At 42.7% G+C, this 21,665-nt stretch overlaps 1 protein-coding gene across 1 annotated transcript in view; it reads left to right on the forward strand.

Moving 5' to 3' along the window:
- VWA8 (von Willebrand factor A domain containing 8) overlaps positions 1-21,665 on the forward strand; it is a 1,423,713-nt gene that overhangs the window by 177,111 nt on the left and 1,224,937 nt on the right. Inside the window, exon 3 of the mRNA XM_069205432.1 lies at positions 14,042-14,172. Within this exon, the coding sequence (XP_069061533.1) occupies positions 14,042-14,172 (131 nt within the window). The remainder of the gene's footprint in view (positions 1-14,041; positions 14,173-21,665) is intronic.

The raw sequence follows: 21,665 nt of genomic DNA on the forward strand, positions 1-21,665 counted from the left end.
CCTTCTTTGCCTGGGTGGCGGAAATATAAGTTTGCCAGATTTTATTGCATTTGGCAATAACATTTTTAAGAGTCGGATGTTCCACAGACGGATATCGGCATGCCACCTAACCCTATTATCAAGCTTTGACCAAAGACAGTGATTCGCTAAGCATTCCTGCTCCCCCGCCTAGTAGTTTTTTTTTGAAGGTATTGAGCACTCAAATGCCTCGCCAGGGAAATAACTTGAAAACAGCAAAAGGGAAAAGTCGCCTCATTGTCGTGGTATGGCGCTGGTAAGGCCCATTCTGGACTGGTATTGGTTATCAGACTGGTATTTTGACTGACTCTGGCAGGAGGTGGAACACATTCTAGATGGACATGGGAAGTATCAGAAAGTCAATGAACGAGCAATACAAAATATACCCTTGTACAGTGTGCCACCTTTGTTCTCAGGATGTGTGTCTTACCCTACTCCAGGGAGGGAAAAGTGATGATGAAAGAGTACGTCGACCAGGATGCTAGTGCGAATCGCCAGAACACCAAAGAACAGGGAACTCTTTGAATAGCAGCAGATAAATGGTGCACAGACAACATATAAACAACAAGGATAAATCCGGGAGCACAGTAGAAGAATGGAAACTGAACAGGGGATCATGTGGGGAAAAACAAGAAAGGTGTGATGCAAGGTAGGGTAAAGAAACTAGCAGGGAAAGGAGAGCCAATACAACTGTGATTTGTTGAGTGCAGTGCGATTAAATATGCTTTAGTACTAATAACCCAGAAGTGGAATTTTTTTAAAGAAAGTTTCCACCCCACTTTAATTTGCGGTCTAGTGGAACCCCGATCCCATTGACAAATCATTCCGTTTCCAATCCCTATACTGTCTAAATCAGTAATTCTCTGATTTACATGTCCAGGGCCGAGGATGTGAAACTGATGTTTATGTCAAGTCTTAGCAAATCTTACATTGTGTGAATGACTCAATGTTCCCATCCACACGGACCCCTAAACTGAAACCTTGACTGGGGGGGGGGCGTAGGCAGGGACACGCCTATTTCAGTACAGGAAGCAGAAGGATCTGCTTGTTATTCTCCATTTTGGGGAAACTTGTAATTAAGGGTATTTATTACATACGGAAAGTAAATGATTCCCCAGGGTATAGTTATTTATCGGGTGAGATCAATTTTGTACCATTAGTGCAGCACTCATAGTCAAAAAAAATTGTGCGCAAGACAACATAATGGTAAACCCATACTTTAGCATGGACAGGAACATGTTTTTAAATAATTTGTATCTAAGTAGCACTCTCAGATATATTTTCACTTGGTAAATAAAGCATATCTAACAATCAAGTGCTATACCACGCATTGTTATTATGACAGCAAGTAGGTAGCATTTTATAGACTTTTCTAGTCGCCTTTATCATCAGGTCGATGACCAAATATAACCAAAGCTTCATCTTACAATGCATAAATAGCCTGAGCTTGTCCCCAAGGCATTTAGTAGCCCATTCTTACTGCCATTTTTCAGTCCATTGGTGCCATTGGTTTGTTGCAGTAAGAACCAGGGTCGAACAGTGACAGAAAATTTGCCCAGGCACCAAAATGAAAGTAGCCCTCATTAGTGAATTAGAAAGCCCATCCTCATTTGCAAACTAAGGCACTTTTGAACTTGTAAAGAAACGCTGTACATGTGTTTTGCAAGATATGGAAAACTGCATGGATTTGAGGTTTCTGCAACCAAAGTCTGTTATAATATCAAGGAAACCAACAGTAAAAATTGTCCCAGAAGACCATAAAACACGTTGGCAAACAACCAAAAAACGGCCAACACACTGACATGTCAGACCAGCACTTCAGCTAGTTCCTGATTGCCCTATAGGCCAGTCCGACCCTGTGAAGGACATCTTGTTGCATTAACAATGATTACACATCATTTATAAGGCAAACGTCCTTAGACATATCACAGCTAATTTAAACTATTCTCAAATTAGTGTTTGTATTGCAGGGCATTTTCCTGTTTCAGGGTGCCATGCTGTTCAGGGAGATATGGCAACAGTTTTGTGTAAATGTGATCAGTAATGCTTTGCACACCTCCACTGCATTGCATTTTTCCGTCATATGGATGCCAGGTGCAAAAAAACGGTTTCAACTATTGTTCATATAATGACATTGGCCCACAATATGTTTAACAAAGGTACATGTGCAGCCTTACATGATTTTGATATTCTATACTTGGCTAATAACAGAGCCAAGGAAACAAATCTGCATTCTTGGTTTTCCACTTCAAAATGAGGGGGCAATCATGACAATATACTTCAGTGAAAACGATCTCTGAGTAATTCACAACTATTTTAATTTGGTCAGTTGTGTAAGCCAGGTATGGGGTCAACTAAGGGCAACCCGATACTATGGCTATGTCTTGGCAGTTTCCCAAGTTAAGTCCAAATATTATACACAACTTAGTTAGGGACTGATAGGTCTAATAGAGGTAGTTAAATTGCAGTAGTATAAACCTAGTATAAATCTGCTATTTTTGCCTTATCACATTCCTCATGTTTGAGATTCTTCTCAATATTCGGTTCCATTTTGATAGTTTATCAAAGTATCTCATACTCAATCTAAAAGTTTTTCCCCAATCCTAGTGTGAGGAGTGTAACACCCTAATGCCTGCTGGTTTAATCACACCCCGGTTCCAAGTCGATCTAACTGCTTTGGTTAACCCCCAATAGGGTATGAGCTGTCTGATCAGGATATCAGAATCTCACCAATGTTTTGTCCATAAACATGCTTAAAGACGAATCAAGGCTTCTGCGAATCAATGATACATCCCCATGGTATCTTGGGCGCATTCACCACTGCCATTTTATCTCTCTGCAGATAATCTTATAGCTGCAATAGGTGTAGGAATATGGCGGTTTCGTGTATGTTTAACAAGCACAGTTTCCCACAAAGTATTCTGTCACACCTCAGATACAAATTGCACCTCCTAAGATTGGATGGAAAAAGCCCATGTGGCTGGATAAATATTTATTTTGTGTGACTATGTAATCAAGTTCATAATCTGGAGCACTGAAGCATCCCAGTAGAAGTGGGAAGTAGATCTGGGCTACCCTTTGCCTACTACATTCCACTTCAGCCTAGCCAGAAGCCAGTCTTCTCTGAAGAATGTTAGCAGCAACACTGTGGGTAAATTAGTGAAATAGTGCAATATCACTATTTTAGCTAGGGATGTTGTGCCCCTCACAGATACTGGCAATCTCTTCAAAGCCCTACTGAACTTCTAATATGGCCTAAGGGTCTGTATATTTTTCCGGCAATCAAATAAGAATCCTTGCCACAGAAGTGAATTTCCTAAATACTTTAATGTGGTATTAACTTATTTCAGTGGGAAGGGAGCAGATGTGATTTATCTCAATAAAGTAGTCATGTCAACTGTTTAAACTTCCCAATCTTCCTCCTTCGTGCCACAGGGTTGCAAGCAAACAGTGATATATCTTCAAGATATACTGAGTTCCTGATAAACTTCAACACTCTGTCTTGGCCATGTGTTCTGAAGAGGCATGCTAATGGCCCTATGGTCAATGCAAATAAAATCAGCGACGTGGTCATGTTCTCTACGTACCAGTGGGGGCAGTGAACACATCCAGTCAGGACCTCTGCTTTAGGATCCGGGCAAAATAATTGTATCCTGTTCATTACCTGTTGGATAAATCCCATCTTTCTCCACACAGCCTATAAGACTCACCATCACTATACATCAGTCATGTTTTACAACGGGGCTTTTGTCACAATGTGAAACGTCATCTAAGGTTTGGTGAGATGCTGCGCTCGGGCAGGAGCCTATTTTGATGCTCTCTATGTACCAGCAATGTCAGTACTTGTAATAGTATTTGATAAAAGTCCATGTGCTTTCTAAAGGAGAATAAGGATTATTTACATTAAAGATACCTGTATCGGAAGAGCGGAATTAGCATGTGCATATTTCGTTTTTGTTTTATGCTCTATTATAGGATCACATATAAGTGATGATGAATCAGCTTGGAATGTAGCTCACAAGGATATCAGCGATTTTAGTGTAGAAACCCGAAGAGTGGGTCCAACCTGCTATTCTTTGAGTCGTTCTGGCGGCTACCTAGAGAAACGTGCGCTATCGCTGTGATGTTAACTCTAATGGTTAGCACACTAAAGGCTTTCCTACCTACATAGATTGGGAGCTGCATCCCAGGCCCTGACTGTGCATTGTTGATTTCCACTGACACCTCACTGTAGGTAAATGCACTCTTTCCGTACATATACAGACAACGAGTAGATAGATTACTAGTTTACTAGCTGTCATTGTTGAACTCCTAGTTGTCTTTCTAGTGGTGCAAACTAACTGAGCATTTATCCATCTTTTCCATATCGTTTATTTTTGGGGTTGTACTTCTATTTACCTCTTTGGTTTTCTAGTTATTTCCTTGGAAGCCGTGTTCTGTTTCTGTGTTATAATGCATTCTGCAACTACTGGTTTATGTTCTAGTTTGAATTCTGTTCCCTGTTTTTCGAAAGTTTTGGGGGTTTTAGGCGAGTCACCTAAAATGATCTGTTTCCGATCCTATTCCACCTATATTGCCCCTTTCTCTAATATGCACTCCTCTGCAATTTAATAACAACATAATCAAAGTTTAGAGGTGCATGATATGGACTATTTAAGACACTTGTATCACACTACCAGAGACAGTTCAGTTTGTCCTCAATGCTTTTTCATTCTGCCTTCACAACTTTCCCTAAATATTTTCTCTAAGCATTTTCTAGCTAGAATGAAAACATATTACAGTTTGTGATATCTGTGAATTTTTTCAAAATAAGTTACTCCTTTTCTCAACCCTCCCTCCTTTAGTATAAAGCCAGATCCAATTTTAAGTCTTTCCCCATAGCTTCCGCTCCAGTCTTCTTCCTTGTACATTTTTTTTTAGAAATAACTTCCATGTATACATCAGACATTTTTCCTTCATCATCTGAGCCTATGCATCCTGAATTTAATTTCTTCTGCTTCTAATCCGTTTGTCACAACTGTTGCTTTCACTGTTCTCACTTTGCAGCGTCTGCACAGTGCCATGCAGCCCTCCCCAGCCCTTTATTTACAGCGACTTAGCTACCCAGATCATCACTTCAGCTCTCATTTAGTAAATGTAAATCTTCTTTTTGGGATTACTTCTGTTCATTAACAAGCACACAATATTTTGACCAATCTAGGTGCACGTTCAATTCATGTAAGTTTAAGGAACCTTCAGGTCGGTGACAACAGATCTACTGTTGGTCACAGTAAATGTTGGGCATGTTGTTACAGTGCTGTTGGATCCGAGGTTTGCAAGGTTTTACTGTAACTGCCTTCTATGCAGCTGACAGAGGTTGGTTAGATTATTGAAATGTCATTTAAGCCATTGCCCACACTCTCAAACAAAAAGCACTCGGCCAGCCTATTTGTAAATTGTACAGGTGCAGGAAAGCTTATATGAGCAACCAAAGGCAGGCAACATGGTTTTCTATGAAGAGGACATATTGGTGAAGTGTGCCTTGAGGTTGTAGTTCAGAATGCTTAAACTAGAATGCCTAAACGGGATTTCAATTAAAATAAAAATCCAAAATCGAAATGTGAAACAATAATTGATGTAATCTAAAAATTCTTAAAAAATAAGAAACGAATGACTTAACCTAACCAAAACTGTAAACCTAAACTATGAACTTAAAACTAATGCTGAACTCGTGCTAATCACGTGCCTGTCTTTATCCTAATCCTCGTTCCCTCCACCCTGAATGGGATATTATGGTTGTGATACAAAACTTACTAAACAGAATTTCGTCACTTCTGGTGAGTAGCGCAGTTATTATACCAACCCCAACATTCATGGATCACAACCCCCCCACGTAGGTTAAATAATTTAATTACTAGTGATGTTTTGTATAATTTCTTCTGTGAACTCAAGAGCACTGTATAGCATTGTATTACTTATGGCTGTGCTGCTCATGATAAATGGGGCTTTTCAGTGGTATTGTATCAAAACCTTAACACCCCTTCAGTGGAAATCTTTCAGGGGACTTTGTATTGGTTTCACTAACAAACATGAATTCTCTTCTGAGTATTTCACCATAATTAACCCTTTAAAAATGATTTTCCTTTGAATGCTTTGGGTTCTTTAAAGTTATTCAGTATTCTGGGCTTTTGCATGTGGCTGTGTGCCTTAGACTGTGTCACTGTGTGTAGCCTTCACCTATGCTCTATACCTAGCGGTGTGCCTGCAATGCCCTTTGTGTACAGAATTAATTAGACTTTGTTAATGTGGAGCCTAACATTCACCCTAGCCCTGCAACCAGTCCTTGTCCACCGTGCCAAGGGGACCGGGCACAGGGTGTGCCCTTTTGTCATACCACCTCTCAACCTTCTTACCCAGAGAACCACCTGTGTACATTTCCATTGCTGATGTACAGCAAACTCTGGCTACAGGGCTTGACTTTGGCCAGGTCCTGCATGTATTCCTTGTAAATAAAGAATGCGCTGTGCAGAGGGGCATGGGTGCGAGAGCCAAATGTACCTAGCATCTGTAACCGCTGAGGCCATTACACACATTCTTTATATGTGCACAGCAGGATCCGGGTGCCTGGCTTGGTCTTCATTCAAGCATTCCACCCAGCCAAAGTGTCCACCTTACAGTATGTACTTGGCTTTGCCACACACACGGTGGGGAAAGAGCACAGAATTTGGCGTTAGGCTGCACCCTAAAACCATCCTCCATCTTCACTAGAGCAGATGCATATGGCCATCAGCCATGTGCAGCAGATTGACTGCAGAGCCTTCTAGACTCTGCATCCGTTGGACCACATAGAAGGAACCCACTGTGCACAGCCTTAGCCTGTGTTCAGTGGACACTGTCGCCGGCACCAAGTCTGGTTGCTTAGTGGTTAAAGCATCCACTCCTGAAACCTTATTGGCACAGATTTTAATCCCAGGAGCTCCATCCAGCCTTTCATCTTTCCAACACCAAAAAAATAAGTACCATTACATTGGGCAGGATGGCTGAGGGTGGAGGAGGCTGCACCACACAGGATCATTCGCTGAGGCCTAGGACAAGGTGTGGGCTACAAAGAGTGTTAAGAGGAACACTTATATAATCACAAAAGTACAGGGGGGGGGGGAAACCAGCGCACATCCTCCCAGGACTAAAATCAATAACACAACAAGTTGCAACCTCTCTAAATTTGATGAAGCATAAGACGTAATGTGTGTGAGGCTTCCTCTTCCAAACAATTGGGCTTCAATAATTCTGATCCTCTAGAGAACTTAATCTCTGGTTAGGGTAGCAATCCAAATCACTAAGGAGCTCATTCCCATAGTGGCCTCTGCACTTGTGTTATTGTTGAGGGGAACACACATGCTGTGTCCTTTCGCCATCCTCTTTGGCAAATCATTAGCTTGAGCGAGATGTGGGGGGCAGAGTTTCTACTCTTGTTGATATCTTAACTTGGCAATAGACCCCCACAGGGAGTGTGCAAAGGAGAGCGGTGTTCAGCGGAGTCTGCCACCATCAATAACCCGTGGACAAGAGTGGTAGCTTTTTGATGTCTTCCCTCCTCTAGCCTCCATTTTGGGCAGGCGAAGAGATATAAAAAAATAGAACAGAAATCTAGTTGAATGTGAAATACTAGAATGTGTAATACTAGAATGTGTGCTATAATTGCAAAGTGTGTAGGAAAATATATCAAAGAATTGAAAACAATCATCATTAAAGAAGTTGTTATATAAATGTATTGTTCACGTTCAATAAAATGATTTTCGTTTCTCTTGATTTTTATTTCATGCTGAATTTCATTCTTTAATATGATTACTCATTTAGCACATGCTTTATCCTGTAGTGGCTAATAAGCGTGGGGATTTTTTAAGGCAATGTAATATATTATAGTTAATGCAACAGAACTAAAGATAAAATGTCTGTCAGGACATCGCTACCTTTGTAAGGAAATCCACAAGATTCTAGCAGAATTCTGTAATTCAGAGTGCCAAAACACAGCAGCACCACAATCTCAAGACTTGTATGACAGAACCTCAAAAATTCACATACCTTTACAACCACTAAACAGTTTCCTATAGTATAAATAACATCAGAAACTCCATAGCAAAAAATGTTTGCAGCTTCAGAACGTGCATTTAATCCATGTCACTCTGCAATTATTTAAACCTGATTTAAAAAAATAAAACCTCCTCCTTTTCTTAATTATAAATAGAAAATCTAGCATGATATTTAAACATGAGCATTTAATTGTTATTCAACAATTACATACCTTCTAGATTCAGGTAACATCTTAGCCATCATCGGACATGTATAGAAGGGGTTATGCCAATATGGAATTTAAAAATTACAGGTCTTATCTCTAGATTCGGTACAAATGCTATACATGGAAAGACTGAGGGGGTCATTCTGAGTTTGGTGGGCGGCGGAGGCTATGGTGGTTTTAGACCTGGCTTGGGTCTTCGTGCTTCACTACACAAGAAAAAGAAGGCACAACTAGACTAAGGTTATGTGCTCCACTCCAACATCTTCCCTGGTGAGATACCGTATTCCTCATGTCTGATACCAGGGAAACGTTCGTTCCTAATGTAAAATACAGTGGTTCCTTGTTGACTCATTTCTTCAATCCTCATAATATTAAATCTCCCCCGCCATCTTAGTTCTCAGCACTTGTCCTGTGCTTTAAACTCGTAAGGTCAAATGAGAATATGACGCAAAGGTAGAGTTCGATCATTCAAAAAAACTGTGATTAAAGTGGTAGTGTCTGACATCGCTTCAACCTTCTACGTCACAGGGCGGCAACTCGTTCAACAAAACTGAACGTTCCTTCGTAAACTGCCCCAACGTCTCTCCCTAGCTACATAATTGTGAAGTGCAATGTATTCAGTCTCTCTTGCACGTGTTCCTTTCTACCTTTGAAATAGTGCACGAGAAAAACAATTAGCAGAGAACGAGTCTTATTTCCATTGAACACATCCATAATATTAAATTTTAATAAGGAAAATATTGTATTTACCCCTCCGAGTGGTAGGCTCATACATTTTTAATTCGAAATTTGATTAATTGCTCCTTCACTTTCTCTGTCACGTCCGTGGCGTCAGTCCATCCTACTATTTTACTCAAAATCACTGCATTCTGGGGATTGTAGTTTCGCCTTCAACATTGTAGGTATGGGCCCCAAAATCACAGCATGCATAGGCCATTGGCTAAAAACAAAAAAAGGCCTATCTGAATGTGTGGCACACGACACAAGTCATTTGACTGTGTTGACCTTCCTACATGGGGAAAAAATCTTCATATTGCATAACACTGTCCAAAGAATTGTGTGCGTGCATAGGAATATAAAAGAATTTCACCCTTTTCCAGACTGCTTTTCGAAAATTATACGGCTCAGTGTAAATGTATATGGTATTTCAGAAGTTGACATTTACATTTTTGAAGTTGCTTTATATTTTACAACTGCAGAGTGACAGTTTACGTTAGACGATGATTATGAGTTTGGCTCATCGGACAGAAGGGCTTAGATTAACTGCTGTGTATGCGAAATGCTTATCTTGCAAGACATCTTTATTGTGTTTCTGTGGTTTAACGTGTGAGTGCTGAATAACACCCCTAGACGGAGAACACAAGACCATGCTATAACCTTGTATGATGCCACCTTTGACGTTTCTGTGCTTTTTCTTGATATACATCTGATGGTTATCATCTATGTCTGCTTGTGGCGGAGGGTAGCCTGAGACCATAGAACAGTGGTCTTCAAACGTTTTAATGCCGCGCGCACCAGGTGAAAAATAAAATCATTGCCCCCCCCTCAGATTTTTACACAATTATTGTATAAAGATGACAATGTTTAAATATGTCTAAACTTACTTGAACATTGCAGTTAAGTACTGTTACCTTTTCTTAAAAATGCAATAATATGTTTCTGCTTAAACAAGCACTGTTATCTATATAATGCTTCTTTTTTGGCCAGAGCCGACCCCCATCACTTGAGGCCCCCCTAGGGGGGCCCACCCCCAGTTTGAAGACCCCTGCAATAGAAGGGCTGCAGCTTGCTGCGTTTTACATCAGCTTCTGACTGTGTAATGATTTAACTTCCCTTTCTCCCTCTTTCATGTGTTTTAGCAATTTGGGTGAGTTTCTTTAATAACTGAGTTTCACCACAACGTCCATTGTCTGTTTCTTCACCTGCAGTTACCTTTCTATACAATGGCGCAGCCTTTCGAAGTTTCTCTCTCGTGTGTATGGAAATAAATTGCGGAGACACCTCCTCTTTTGGATCCATACAAGTGGCCTCATCTGTGAGGTTTGGAATGTCAAAGTATGCTTTGTACATTTTTAGCATCAACTTGTTCCACATCTCCCCGGAGAAGACTATTTCCATTATTAATACTTTGGAGAACACAGAAATCACTACCTGAACATATTTTCTGAAAGATAACCGTATCTACCTAAAAATGTTCCCTAATCTTATTCAGTTGGTTTTGAGGCATCTGACTGTGTCTCTTATGTAGCGAGGCCATATATTTTTAGGATTGGCATACTTGTGAACACGCACCACTCGTATGATGGTATTCATTTGGAGGACTGTATTCTCAGAAGCCTGAACTTGCCGCAAATGCACAGTTTCTTCAAGCTGCTGATCGGCCAGTGTAAACGAGCTGAGGAAGAACCCCAAATAATGTATCTTTCTGAGGCAGGTAGCAGGAGGTCACTTGATGTGCCTAAACCGATCTGAAACGACTGACCTCCTGCAGGGATCTGATCTAATGAGCTCCTGGAAGGGAGTGTTTGCTGAGTGAGCATGAATTCTCTGGATGATTCCAGAGATGAGGTCAGTCTTCTGTCTGTGTGAGATGAGGAACATGCTGGTGAACAGCCCATGTGCCACCTCTGTCGGGCTTTTGCCTTGCGCATTGAGATGGAATAATCAGACAATCCTTACTCCAACACTGGCCTCTCCAAAACTGGGAACTTCTGGAAGATGCCAGTGCTGGAGGGCAGATAGACTTTTGAGGGCCAAAGGGCTAAACCATCTGGCACATGGCCAGGTCCATGTCTCCGGTGAGCAGACTCCACAGAGACAACCTGGTCCAAGCCCATCCCAAAAGAGGTGCGTAACACCATATGTGGAGTGGAGACAGAAGAAGCTTTTATTATCAATAAGTAGAAGGTGTGCCGTGGATCTCCACTGGTATGGCTATTGTTCTGGGTTGGTGAGACAGCGTAGGTAAAACGTTTCTATTATTGTTTTGTAATTATGGTTTGGTGTGATGTTCTGTTATGTTTCTGTGTTGTTGCATTGCATTTGGTTTTCTTTATGTTGTGTTGGGGCTTCACTTGAGATTTCCTGGGCATTTTGAACAGGTGTAGCAAATCATGCCCTCTGTTGAAAGGAAGTGCAAGGAGTTCTTAACCTTTTTTGGGTGTTCAGAAAGGAGACACATTGGCAAGTTGTATGCACGTGTTTTCTATATCAATGTAACGTTATGAAGATTGTGTTTGGTTTGCTTTCTGATGAGCCAAACGTCATTCTTTGCTTGTCTGCCTGGGTGTAGATACTGTTGACACTTCTGATGGGTATGAGGTACACACTATAGGCATAACATGAGTATCTGTGGCATGATGGTGTCCACCCAGTACATAATGCAGGCAGTGGTATACTGGCGGTAGTTCTTTACATACTGTGGAGCCCCTGAATATATTGTCAACTACTTCTGACATAAAGCTGATCCTGGTGTTATGATGACAGTTCTTGAGTGAATGTTGCCATCCTGTGCATGTCCTTGTCCACAAGCACTCTGCTTGCTATGGGATGCAGCTCACTCCTGCGTACTGCTTGCACCAGCATAATGGTTGTAATATTTCATATATTGCACACATTGATGGCATAATAGTGCCCAGCCCTGGTAAATTGCTTGCACCTGTATAATATTGCTAATGCTTAGCATTTTAATAATATTTCCACCTTTTCCTTGGCCTAAATAAATGATTGGTGTAACCTGTCTTCGTCCATCCATGCACTTATTAAATTATTCAACCATCCATCATAAGTGTACTTACTAATTCAACCATTCATAAATGCACTTCACGATTCAGCCATCCATCCAGGTACTTATTTATCCATGTATTGAATTGCTCATTCATCCATCTATACACTAATTCATCCATCCACATATTTACTCAAACATGGCTGGTCTCTGTCTAAAGGGGCATGGTGGGCAAAAAACGATGGACTGGAATTCAATCCAGGGCAATTACCAGTTGTTCAGAGTAATAGAAGCATTCCACCCTTCACCGGTTTGTTTCCCAGGGTAACCTCTGCAGCAGCTGCATTTTAACATGCGGTGGAGAACTGTTTGAAGCCTTGAAGGCAGTTTTTGAAAGGAGTGTGAGGGAAGTTTAAAAGAAGTTTAAAAGAAGTTTAAGTCACTTTCAAAAAGAAACGGGCCCCTGTCCCAGATATTTGAGAGTATCACGTCTGGCCGGAGAATGGTAAAGGGACAAGCGGTCTATCGTCTGGGACTGTCACAAAGAAAAAACATGCCAATAAAAACTGTGGGGCAAATAATGAAATTCCTGGTTCAGTCCTTTGCAACAACAGGCGGTGGGAGGAGGGTAAGTTACAGGGGGTTTCATCGTTCTATGTTTGATACCAAAGGCAACGAGCTTTGTGACTCTAATGCCTTTGCCACGAACCCACTGGCCGGTGCGTGTAGACAGGTTAATTTGTAAAATATTTTCAATGAAAATGTTGACCCATAAAGGGACGTGGTTGACAATGAAGTTAGACAAATGCCATTTACGTCTTAGGTTAGTAAAGTTTTTGTGACGTACCTTATAATATGAATCTTGAAATGGATTGGGTTGAAACGGTGAAGGAAGCGCCTTAACCAACAGATAAGGAAGAGCTTGTTGTCAAAGCTCGTAAAAACAGTTTGGAAAAATTGTTGATTCTCTGAGAAGCGTGTAAACAAAAGTATCCTTTTTGAGTGTTCTAAAGAATGTAAGTTGCCAAATGTGCAATGAACTTTCATTGAACAATCTCATTGTGGCAAAGAGAACTATCTTAATCGCTAGAGACGAAGATTAGGAGCAGCTTTTCCGCATAGAAGTACAGCATTACCATGTGGAGCTTTGATATTGATGGGAGACCCTATTTAGTAGTTGAAAGAGAGATCTAAGGGGGTTTGGGAGCTATTTTTCATTCAAATGTTATCAATGGGAAATGCCCTTTTTGACAAAAATTGATCATAAACCTTTAATTCTTGCTTTCAGTAGTAAAGAAGCGGAGGCAAATGCACCAATGTTTTTTTCTTGGATGTTAGGTTTAGATGGGTACATCTTTAGAATGGAATTTTTACTTGGACTTAAGAATAGGGTGATGGACATCTTATGTAAGTTACCTTCGAGAAGAGATCAGGAAGTGGAGGAGTATTTTGTGGGGAGTGTGCTGGTTGGGTAATCCTTGGGGTCAGCAAAGAGAAATGCCAAAAGCAGGGTGAGGAAGATGTTACTTTGAGGGTTATATGGGAACACGTTGTGCAATGCTGGAAGAAGGGGGAAGATAAACTAAAGAATTTAAGTGATTTGGGGTGAGAGACGAGAATTGTTGTGAAAGGGTTTTTGGAGGGACCAGTTGGAACCACTGCAAGCGGTTAGAGGCAATGTTGATGGAACTAACTCTAAATAGCAGTAAGGTTATCAGGCTCATTAAAAGTAGGATTCCAAAAAAAGTGTTGGTGCTGGGAGTGAATTCATCGGTGGAGGACATGCTAAACTATAGTCGAATGTTTGCAGGGAGTGATCAAACAAGAGTCACCAGGAGGCCTACTCTGTCACTTGCGGAAGTGTCAGGGAATAGTTCGAATTGGCTGTTGACATTATTGGGCTCATTGGAGATTATAGGATGGGAGGAGGGTGTGTTTTGGTTCTGAAATTGGGTTTTCAATTTAGTAGCCTAATTTTCTTTCAAATCTGATGCATTTTCTTGATGATTCTTTTCATTCTGCAGTGTCTGAGCCTCTGTCCCAGGCTGTGGTTCAGCATTTAAAATGGATAATGCAGAAAGATCTCTTGGGGCAAGATGTCTTCCTCATTGGCCCCCCCGGACCTCTCCGTCGCTCCATTGCAATGCAGTACTTGGTAAGTCACAAAGAGTGGCCCTCCTGCTTTTATCAAGAGTATGACAGCTGTATTTCACTAGAATTAACTCTGCCTTCTTTATTGTATAATTGTACAAAGGTCTACAATATGCTGAATTGTGAACAAAAATCACTGGAAACCTCACAAGCGTACACTTTAATCAATGCACCACCACTGCCTATTGCTGAATATGGTGGCATGTGTCCTCGCTATTCTGGCCGTTTGTGCTCTATATTGTATGGATTGAAAGGCATTATAGAAGTGAAATGTTAGGATTATGATAATATTAATGCAGCTTTTATGTAGGATGTTGCATTTTTTATCAGGCAGTGAAATGACTCTACAACTGGAAGTGTCTGCTGTCATTTCCACTTAGCACTATCGTATGCGCCCCCACCTCAAGCAGAGAAATGAAGAGACCTTTCCAGCCAGGAAATCCCAGCTTTTCAAATATCCAGTTATCACATTTCACGTAAAACGGGTTAATTCAACAATGGTGTGTGTCACCCGCTGAGCACTGTTTAAATGACATACCATGCACATTAAGCCAGAAAATGATTTTAGCTTTTACCACTTCAGGCAGTGTTTTACAGCTTTCAGATTAGCAAAGTGCTATCCAAGCCCTGATGCGTGTGCTCTAAAAATCCGCTCCTTATGTGTTTTAAGGCTGTGGACAGAAGTCATCAAAGGAGCGTTAGTTAGGCCATACACGAGCAAGGCATCTGTACATGTGTAAAGCAGCTCGAAAGCTGAGTGTCACTGACAGATTATGCAGAATTTAACAAAACTGACCATTGACCCCAACGTAAATTCCTCCACCCTTTCAGATAAAAAGCACTCCACGCAACATGCTTCCAGCATCATATCACTAATAGCGTGCACTTTTCGCTGTATGGCTAAAATGGTGAGCACTAATGTTAAATCTATTTCATGTGTCTGTTTCACAATAATCTAGCTGTGTATTGGGAAAATAATAAATAGGGGAAAATACCCCTACCATACACCATAAGACTGTCACAAGTCGCAGAGGTGTTCTGTGACCACATAGAGAAAAGAGGACGTTGTCAAGTTGCTTTGTAAGACCAGGGAACTCTCGGGTGACTTGCAATATCCTTTTAATATGAGGCAGTATTTTATCCCTTATAATATGCGTCACCCCATCACCCTTTCCTCAAACTGCTTAAATCCTGGGGTTCCTGCTCCATCAAATGAAGGAGATAGCATGTTCACCAGGCAGAAAACAAGCATTTGCAATGCAATGTGTCTCACGTTTGCTCGTTGTAGAGCTATTAGTGTTGTAAATTCCCAACTGGACTTGTCTTGCAGCACAAACTGAAAATAATTAAAACAGTTGACATATGCGAGCCGATTCAAAGCGCCGCCATGAGCGCGAAGAAAGAGACAAAAGGAAAAAGAAGTTTGCTTGCAAAAGTTACCGGCAAAAGTGCAATTATCCCTGTAATAGGATCTATGGACAAGGTGGTAACAAACCCATCATGTGGAGGGACAAATTTATAGCAGTTACCAATTAAACAGGATTTTTGAAAAGCAAGCCCATGAACCAGTGATAGTGATGGGGGTGCGGTGCGCGGGGTTAAAAGCCCAGATACATATCAGCAGTGGGAAGAGCAGCGCTTGCGCGCTACTATGCTCGACCTAAAAAAAAAGACTGTAACCAGCAGTGCGAAATTAAACACACCAAAAAGTCGGGGAATGAAGTTCTATGACTACTATTAGTGGCCGAGAGGGGATTACCACTAAACTCGGAATGCTACGTACCAGTGGAAATATCAGTATGAATGTAATTAAGGAGGAAACATAAAGAAGGTTATTTTATTTCAGTTATGCAGTATGCGTCCTTCAGATCTGTGATCATGATGCTTGGCACCTTTGGGTTCCCCGGAAGTCACGCTTCTGCATTCCTGTACTCCTTAGCATGGCCCTGGTGGCAGTGCTTAATTTGTGCTTGTTGTTTCCGGTGCTGAGCACCGGCACTTATTGTTCAGGGCCAGCGCTTATTCTTCTTCTCCAAGCATTTGCCGCGAGCAAAAGACACATATGGGACAGACGGAGGAAGAGAAAACTTAAAAGCGTCACCATCGGAGAAGACAGAACGCTTCAAAAGTGTGCTGAAGGGCAGGGAGCGAGTTTAAGTGGAATGAAGTGGCCCGAGATGGCTTCAGGATTACGCTACCTCAATATTCCATGTTCCCACATTTAATTGCAGCAGCCTCGTGTTTAAGAAGAGCATTTTGAGCACCGGCACCTTGTTATTCACAAATTAAGCACTGCCTGGTGGTTATTTGGGAAACGTTTGTGCACCCACCTTGACCTTTAGACTGGGTGAGGGGTTCCTTAAAAACCCCTCCCTTGTCAGGATTAGCCCGTAGTTTCTACTCGTGCACAAAGTTAACGTCCATTAAGGAAAACAGTACAGTAACTGTATATGTTTAGATTGAATCAATTTTAAGGTTGTTGCAGGTTTAAAAACATTTTCAGCATGGGCTCCGGGGAAACGCTTGTCTATAGTAAGGGATATTTATTTGGAAGTACTGGGAGAATAAAAGGGATGTTACAGGAGCGCCATACGTGGGAGTGAAACGCCTTATGGAAATAACAGATCCAGTAAATCATTTTGTTTCTGAAGCAGCGTGCACTGCCTGGCCCTCGGAGCGCAGTTGATGCATTTACCATTAAAGCAAAATAAGAGACAAAAGTGCACAAAACAGCTGCACATGGTGGGAATGGCACCTAATCTACAGGACAACTGCGCCCCTGAACCCAATCCAGGAAGTGCCTGTTGAGAAGTAACCTGAGCAGTAAACCAGGATGTGTAACCGGCTGTTGCAAGGGTTCAACAATGGTCTGGTGCTGACAGTCAGGCAGCCTACGGAGCTTCAGGCAACCACGAACTAGTCTCTGTTTATTTTGCAGCATTGAAAGGCTCCACTTGAGAACCAGACGTTACACATGCTTTTTCATTTGACCCAAATCACAGGATGTTGGGCGGAGGCCGGTATTCGAACTTGTCTCTCGGGTTCCAGAGTTGGCAGCTGTAGCCACCACGCCACCTCTCCTCCCTGCTGAAGGGAGCCAGAGAGGTTGCCCCGGTAAAGTCCCTGAGAGCTAGTACTGCATGCAGGTTCCGATGATAGACATTGTGACTACTGTCAGCCTCCATGTGCATTTCTTCAAATATGTTCATTAGGAACCCATGGTCAAGTCCCCCACAACCCATACTAAGTATATAAAATGATTGGGTAGTTACCAAATGTTTTCACTCATCGAGCCCGGGATGTAGGTACCAGTGGTGCAGCAGGTGCAATGCACCGAGGCCCAGAGATGGGAGGGGTCCCAACTACGACATCCTCTTGAGCTCTGAGGTGGTAGTATACTGGAAGTATGTGAGCACGGGTGCCACAGCAGCCCCAAAATAACCATGCTGGAGTTCTGAAGGTGAATAAGTACTAAGGATTACTTTTTTTTTTTTTAATCTTATTACATTTGCTGTGCGTTCAAAGATACAGGGCAAATATCAGTCTAGTCATCTGACAAATTGCTCCTTATTTATTTTAACATGTAGACTGGTGTTTACTTTTCTTTCTCTTACTGCAAAGTGTGTGGATTTTGTAATGTAAATTATGTGAAAGTCTTGCCGGTGTGAAAGGTAAGGCCGTAGGATACTGGTTTCTTTTAACACAGAAAAACATTTAAATACCTGTGAATGAACTTAATACATATTTCAAAATCTATTTTGTACTTCTGAAGGGTGATGGAATTAAAGATTTTAATAGGACCCAAACAAATTAAGACACTAAACTTGGTGATGCCCAAATGACAAATATTCCTGAAACTCAATTTCCACAGATTATTGTGCGCTTGTAAGGAAATGCCTCCTTGGCATGGTTACCCCCTAACTTTTTGCCTTTGCTGATGCTGAGTTTTGATTGAAAGTGTGCTGGAACTCTGCTAACCAGGCCCCAACACTAGTGTTCTTTCCCTAAACTGTACCTTTGTCTCCACAATTGGCACAACCCTGGCACTCAGGTAAGTCCCTTGTAACTGGTACCCCTGGTACCATGGGCCCTGCTGCCAGGGAAGGTCTCTAAGGGCTGCAGCATGTCTTATGCCACCCTGGGGACCCCTCACTCAGCACATGCACACTGCCTCACAGCTTGTGTGTACTGGTGGGGAGAAAAAGACTAAGTCGACATGGCACTCCCCTCAGAGTGCCATGCCAACCTCACACTGCCTGTGGCATAGGAAAGTCACTCCTCTAGCAGGCCTTACAGACCTAAGGCAGGGTGCACTATACCACAGGCGAGGGCATATGTGCATGAGCATAATGCATAATGCCCCTACAGTGTCTAAAGCAAAACCTTAGACATTGTAAGTGCAGGGTAGCCATAAGAGTATATGGTCTGGGAGTTTGTCAAACACAAACTCCACAGTTCCATAATGGCTACACTGAAAACTGGGAAGTTTGGTATCAGACTTCTCAGCACAATAAATGCACACTGATGCCAGTGTGCAATTTATTGTAACATACACCCAGAGGGCATTTTAGATATGCCCCCTGAATACTAATCCGACTTCTAGTGTAGGCTGACCATTTTCTGGCAGCCTGCCACACACCAGACATGTTGCTGGCCACATGGGGAGAGTGCCTTTGTCACTCTGTGGCCAGGAACAAAGCCTGTACTGGGTGGAAGTGCTTCTCACCTCCCCCTGCAGGAGCTGTAACACCTGGCGGTGAGCCTCAAAGGCTCACCCCTTTTGTTACAGCACCCCAGGGCATCCCAGCTAGTGGAGATGCCTGCCCCTCCGGCCACTACCCCACTTTTGGCGGCAAGGCTGGAGGAGATAATGAGAAAAACAAGGAGGAGTCACCCACCAGTCAGGACAGCCCCTAAGGTGTCCTGAGCTGAGGTGACCCCTACCTTTAGAAACCCTCCATCTTGAGTTTGGAGGATTCCCCCAATAGGATTAGAGATGTGCCCTCCTCACCACAGGGAGGATGCACAAAGAGGGTGTAGCCACCCTCAAGGACAGTAGCCATTGGCTACTAACCCTCCCAGACCTAAACACACCCCTAAATTCAGTATTTAGGGGCTCCCCAGATCCCAGGAAATCAGATTCCTGCAACCTGAAGGAAGAAGAAGGACTGCTGACCTACAAGCCTGCAGAGAAGGAGGAAGACGACAACTGCTTTGGCCCCAGCCCTACCGGCCTGTCTCCAACTTCGAAAACCTACGCGCACCCGACAGGGACCAGCGACCTCTGAAGCCTCAGAGGACTGCCCCGGACTAAAGGACCAAGAATATCCTGTGAACAGCGGCCCTGTTCAAAACCAGCTACTTCTTTGCAACAAATGAGCAACGTTCAAAGACTGCTCGTTTCCCACCGGAAGCGTGAGACTTCACACTCTGCACCCGACGCCCCCCCCTCGAGATTCAGAGAACCAACACCTCAGGGAGGACTCCCTGGCGACTGGGAGCCTGTGAGTAACCAGAGACGACCCCCCTGAGCCCCCACAGCGACGCCTGCATAGAGAATCCAGAGGCTCCCCCTGACCGCAACCGCCTGTAAAAAAGCACCCGACGCCTGGAACCAACACTGCACCCAGAGCCCCCAGGACCTGAAGGAATCGAACCTCCGCACTGGAGTGACCCCCAGGCGACCCTCTACTTTGCCCAGGTAGTGGCTGTCCCGATAAGCCCCCGTGCCTGCCTGCATCACTAGAGTGACCCCCAGGTTCCTCCATTATTTCCTACCTGAAACCAGACGCCTGCTTTGCACACTGTACCCGGCTGCCCCTGTGCCGCTGAGGGTGTGTTTTGTGTGCCTACTTGTGTCCCCCCCAGTGCTCTACAAAACGCCCCTGATCTGCCCCCCGAGGACACAGGTACTTACCTGCTGGCAGACTGGAACCGGAGCACCCCTGTTCTCCATAGGCGCCTGTGTGTTTTGGGCACCTCTTTGACCTCTGCACCTGACCGGCCCTGAGCTGCTGTTGTGGTAACTTTGGGGTTGCCTTGAACCCCCAACGGTGGGCTGCCTATGACCCAGGACTGAGACTTGTAAGTGTTTTACTTACCTCCTAATCTAACCTTTACTTACCTCCCCCAGGAACTGTTGATTTGTCCACTTTGAAAATAGCTTATTGCCATTTTTACAAATACTGTATATGATATTTCTTTTATTCAAAGTTCCTAAAGTATCTAAGTGAAGTACCTTACATTTAAAGTGTTTACTGTAAATCTTTAACCTGAGGTTCTTAAAATAAACTAAGGAAAGATATTTTTCAATATAAAAACTTATTGGCCTGGAGTAAGTCTTTATGTGTGTGTTCCTCATTTATTGCCTGTTTGTGTACAACAAATGCTTAACACTACCCTCTGATAGGCCTACTGCTCGACCACACTACCACAAAACAGAGCATTAGAATTATCTACTTTTGCCACTATCTTACCTCTAAGGGGAACCCTTGGACTCTGTGCCCTCTATTCCTTACTTTGAAATAGTGTATACAGAGCCAACTTCCTATAGTGGTGGATCAGCGGTGGGGTCTAAGACTTTGCATTTACTGGACTACTCAGCCAATACCTAATCACACAACTAAATTCCAAAAATTGTCATTAGAAACAGATTTTTGAAATTTGACCTATTTTTCTAAATTTTTAAAAGTCCTGCTAGGGGCTTGTGTAAGTCCCTGTTAGCATTTCATTTAGAGTTTAAACGTTTGTAAAAGTTTGGATTAAGTTCTAGAAATAGTTATAGATTCTTAAAAAGTATCCCAACTTTTAGAAAACTAATGTCTAGCACAGATGAGATAGTGGTGGAACTCAACCTCACCCCTTACCTGCATCTAGGGATGTCAGAGTTATGGACTCTCTGTAAACTAAAAAAATATAAAGACTGGGTCAAACCCTACCAAAGTTAAGCTTCAGGAGCTTTTGGCAGAGTTTGCAAGAGACCACCCCTCTGAGGATAACCATACAAAGGGGGAAGCTAGTGAGCAGGAGGATGATTCCCTCCCTCCTGTCCTAGTTAAGGAGGCCAGGGACCTTCAAACCCTGACTTCACAAGTGATAGTCAGAGATACTGGTTCTTCCACAGGGGAGTCTAGTAACTCTGGAAGCATTAAGGGCTGCCTCAATGAAGATGACCTCCTGTTAGCCAGGATGGCCAAAAGATTGGCTTTGGAGAGACAGCTCCTAGCCATAGAAAGGGAAAGACAAGAGATGGGTTCAGCTCGCATCAGTGGTGGCAGCAACATAAATAGGGTCAGAGAAAGTACTGACATGCTAAAAATCCCCAAAGGGATTGTAACAAAATGTGGAGATGGTAATGACATCACCAAATGGTTCACAGCTTTTGAGAGGGCTTGTGCAACCAGAAAAGTAAACAGATCTCACTGGGGTGCTCTCCTTTGGGAAATGTTCACTGGAAAGTGTAGGGATAGACTCCCCACACTCTCTGGTAAAGAAGCA

This window comes from Pleurodeles waltl, chromosome 8 (assembly GCF_031143425.1).
Source record: "Pleurodeles waltl isolate 20211129_DDA chromosome 8, aPleWal1.hap1.20221129, whole genome shotgun sequence".
Taxonomy (NCBI): domain Eukaryota; kingdom Metazoa; phylum Chordata; class Amphibia; order Caudata; family Salamandridae; genus Pleurodeles; species Pleurodeles waltl.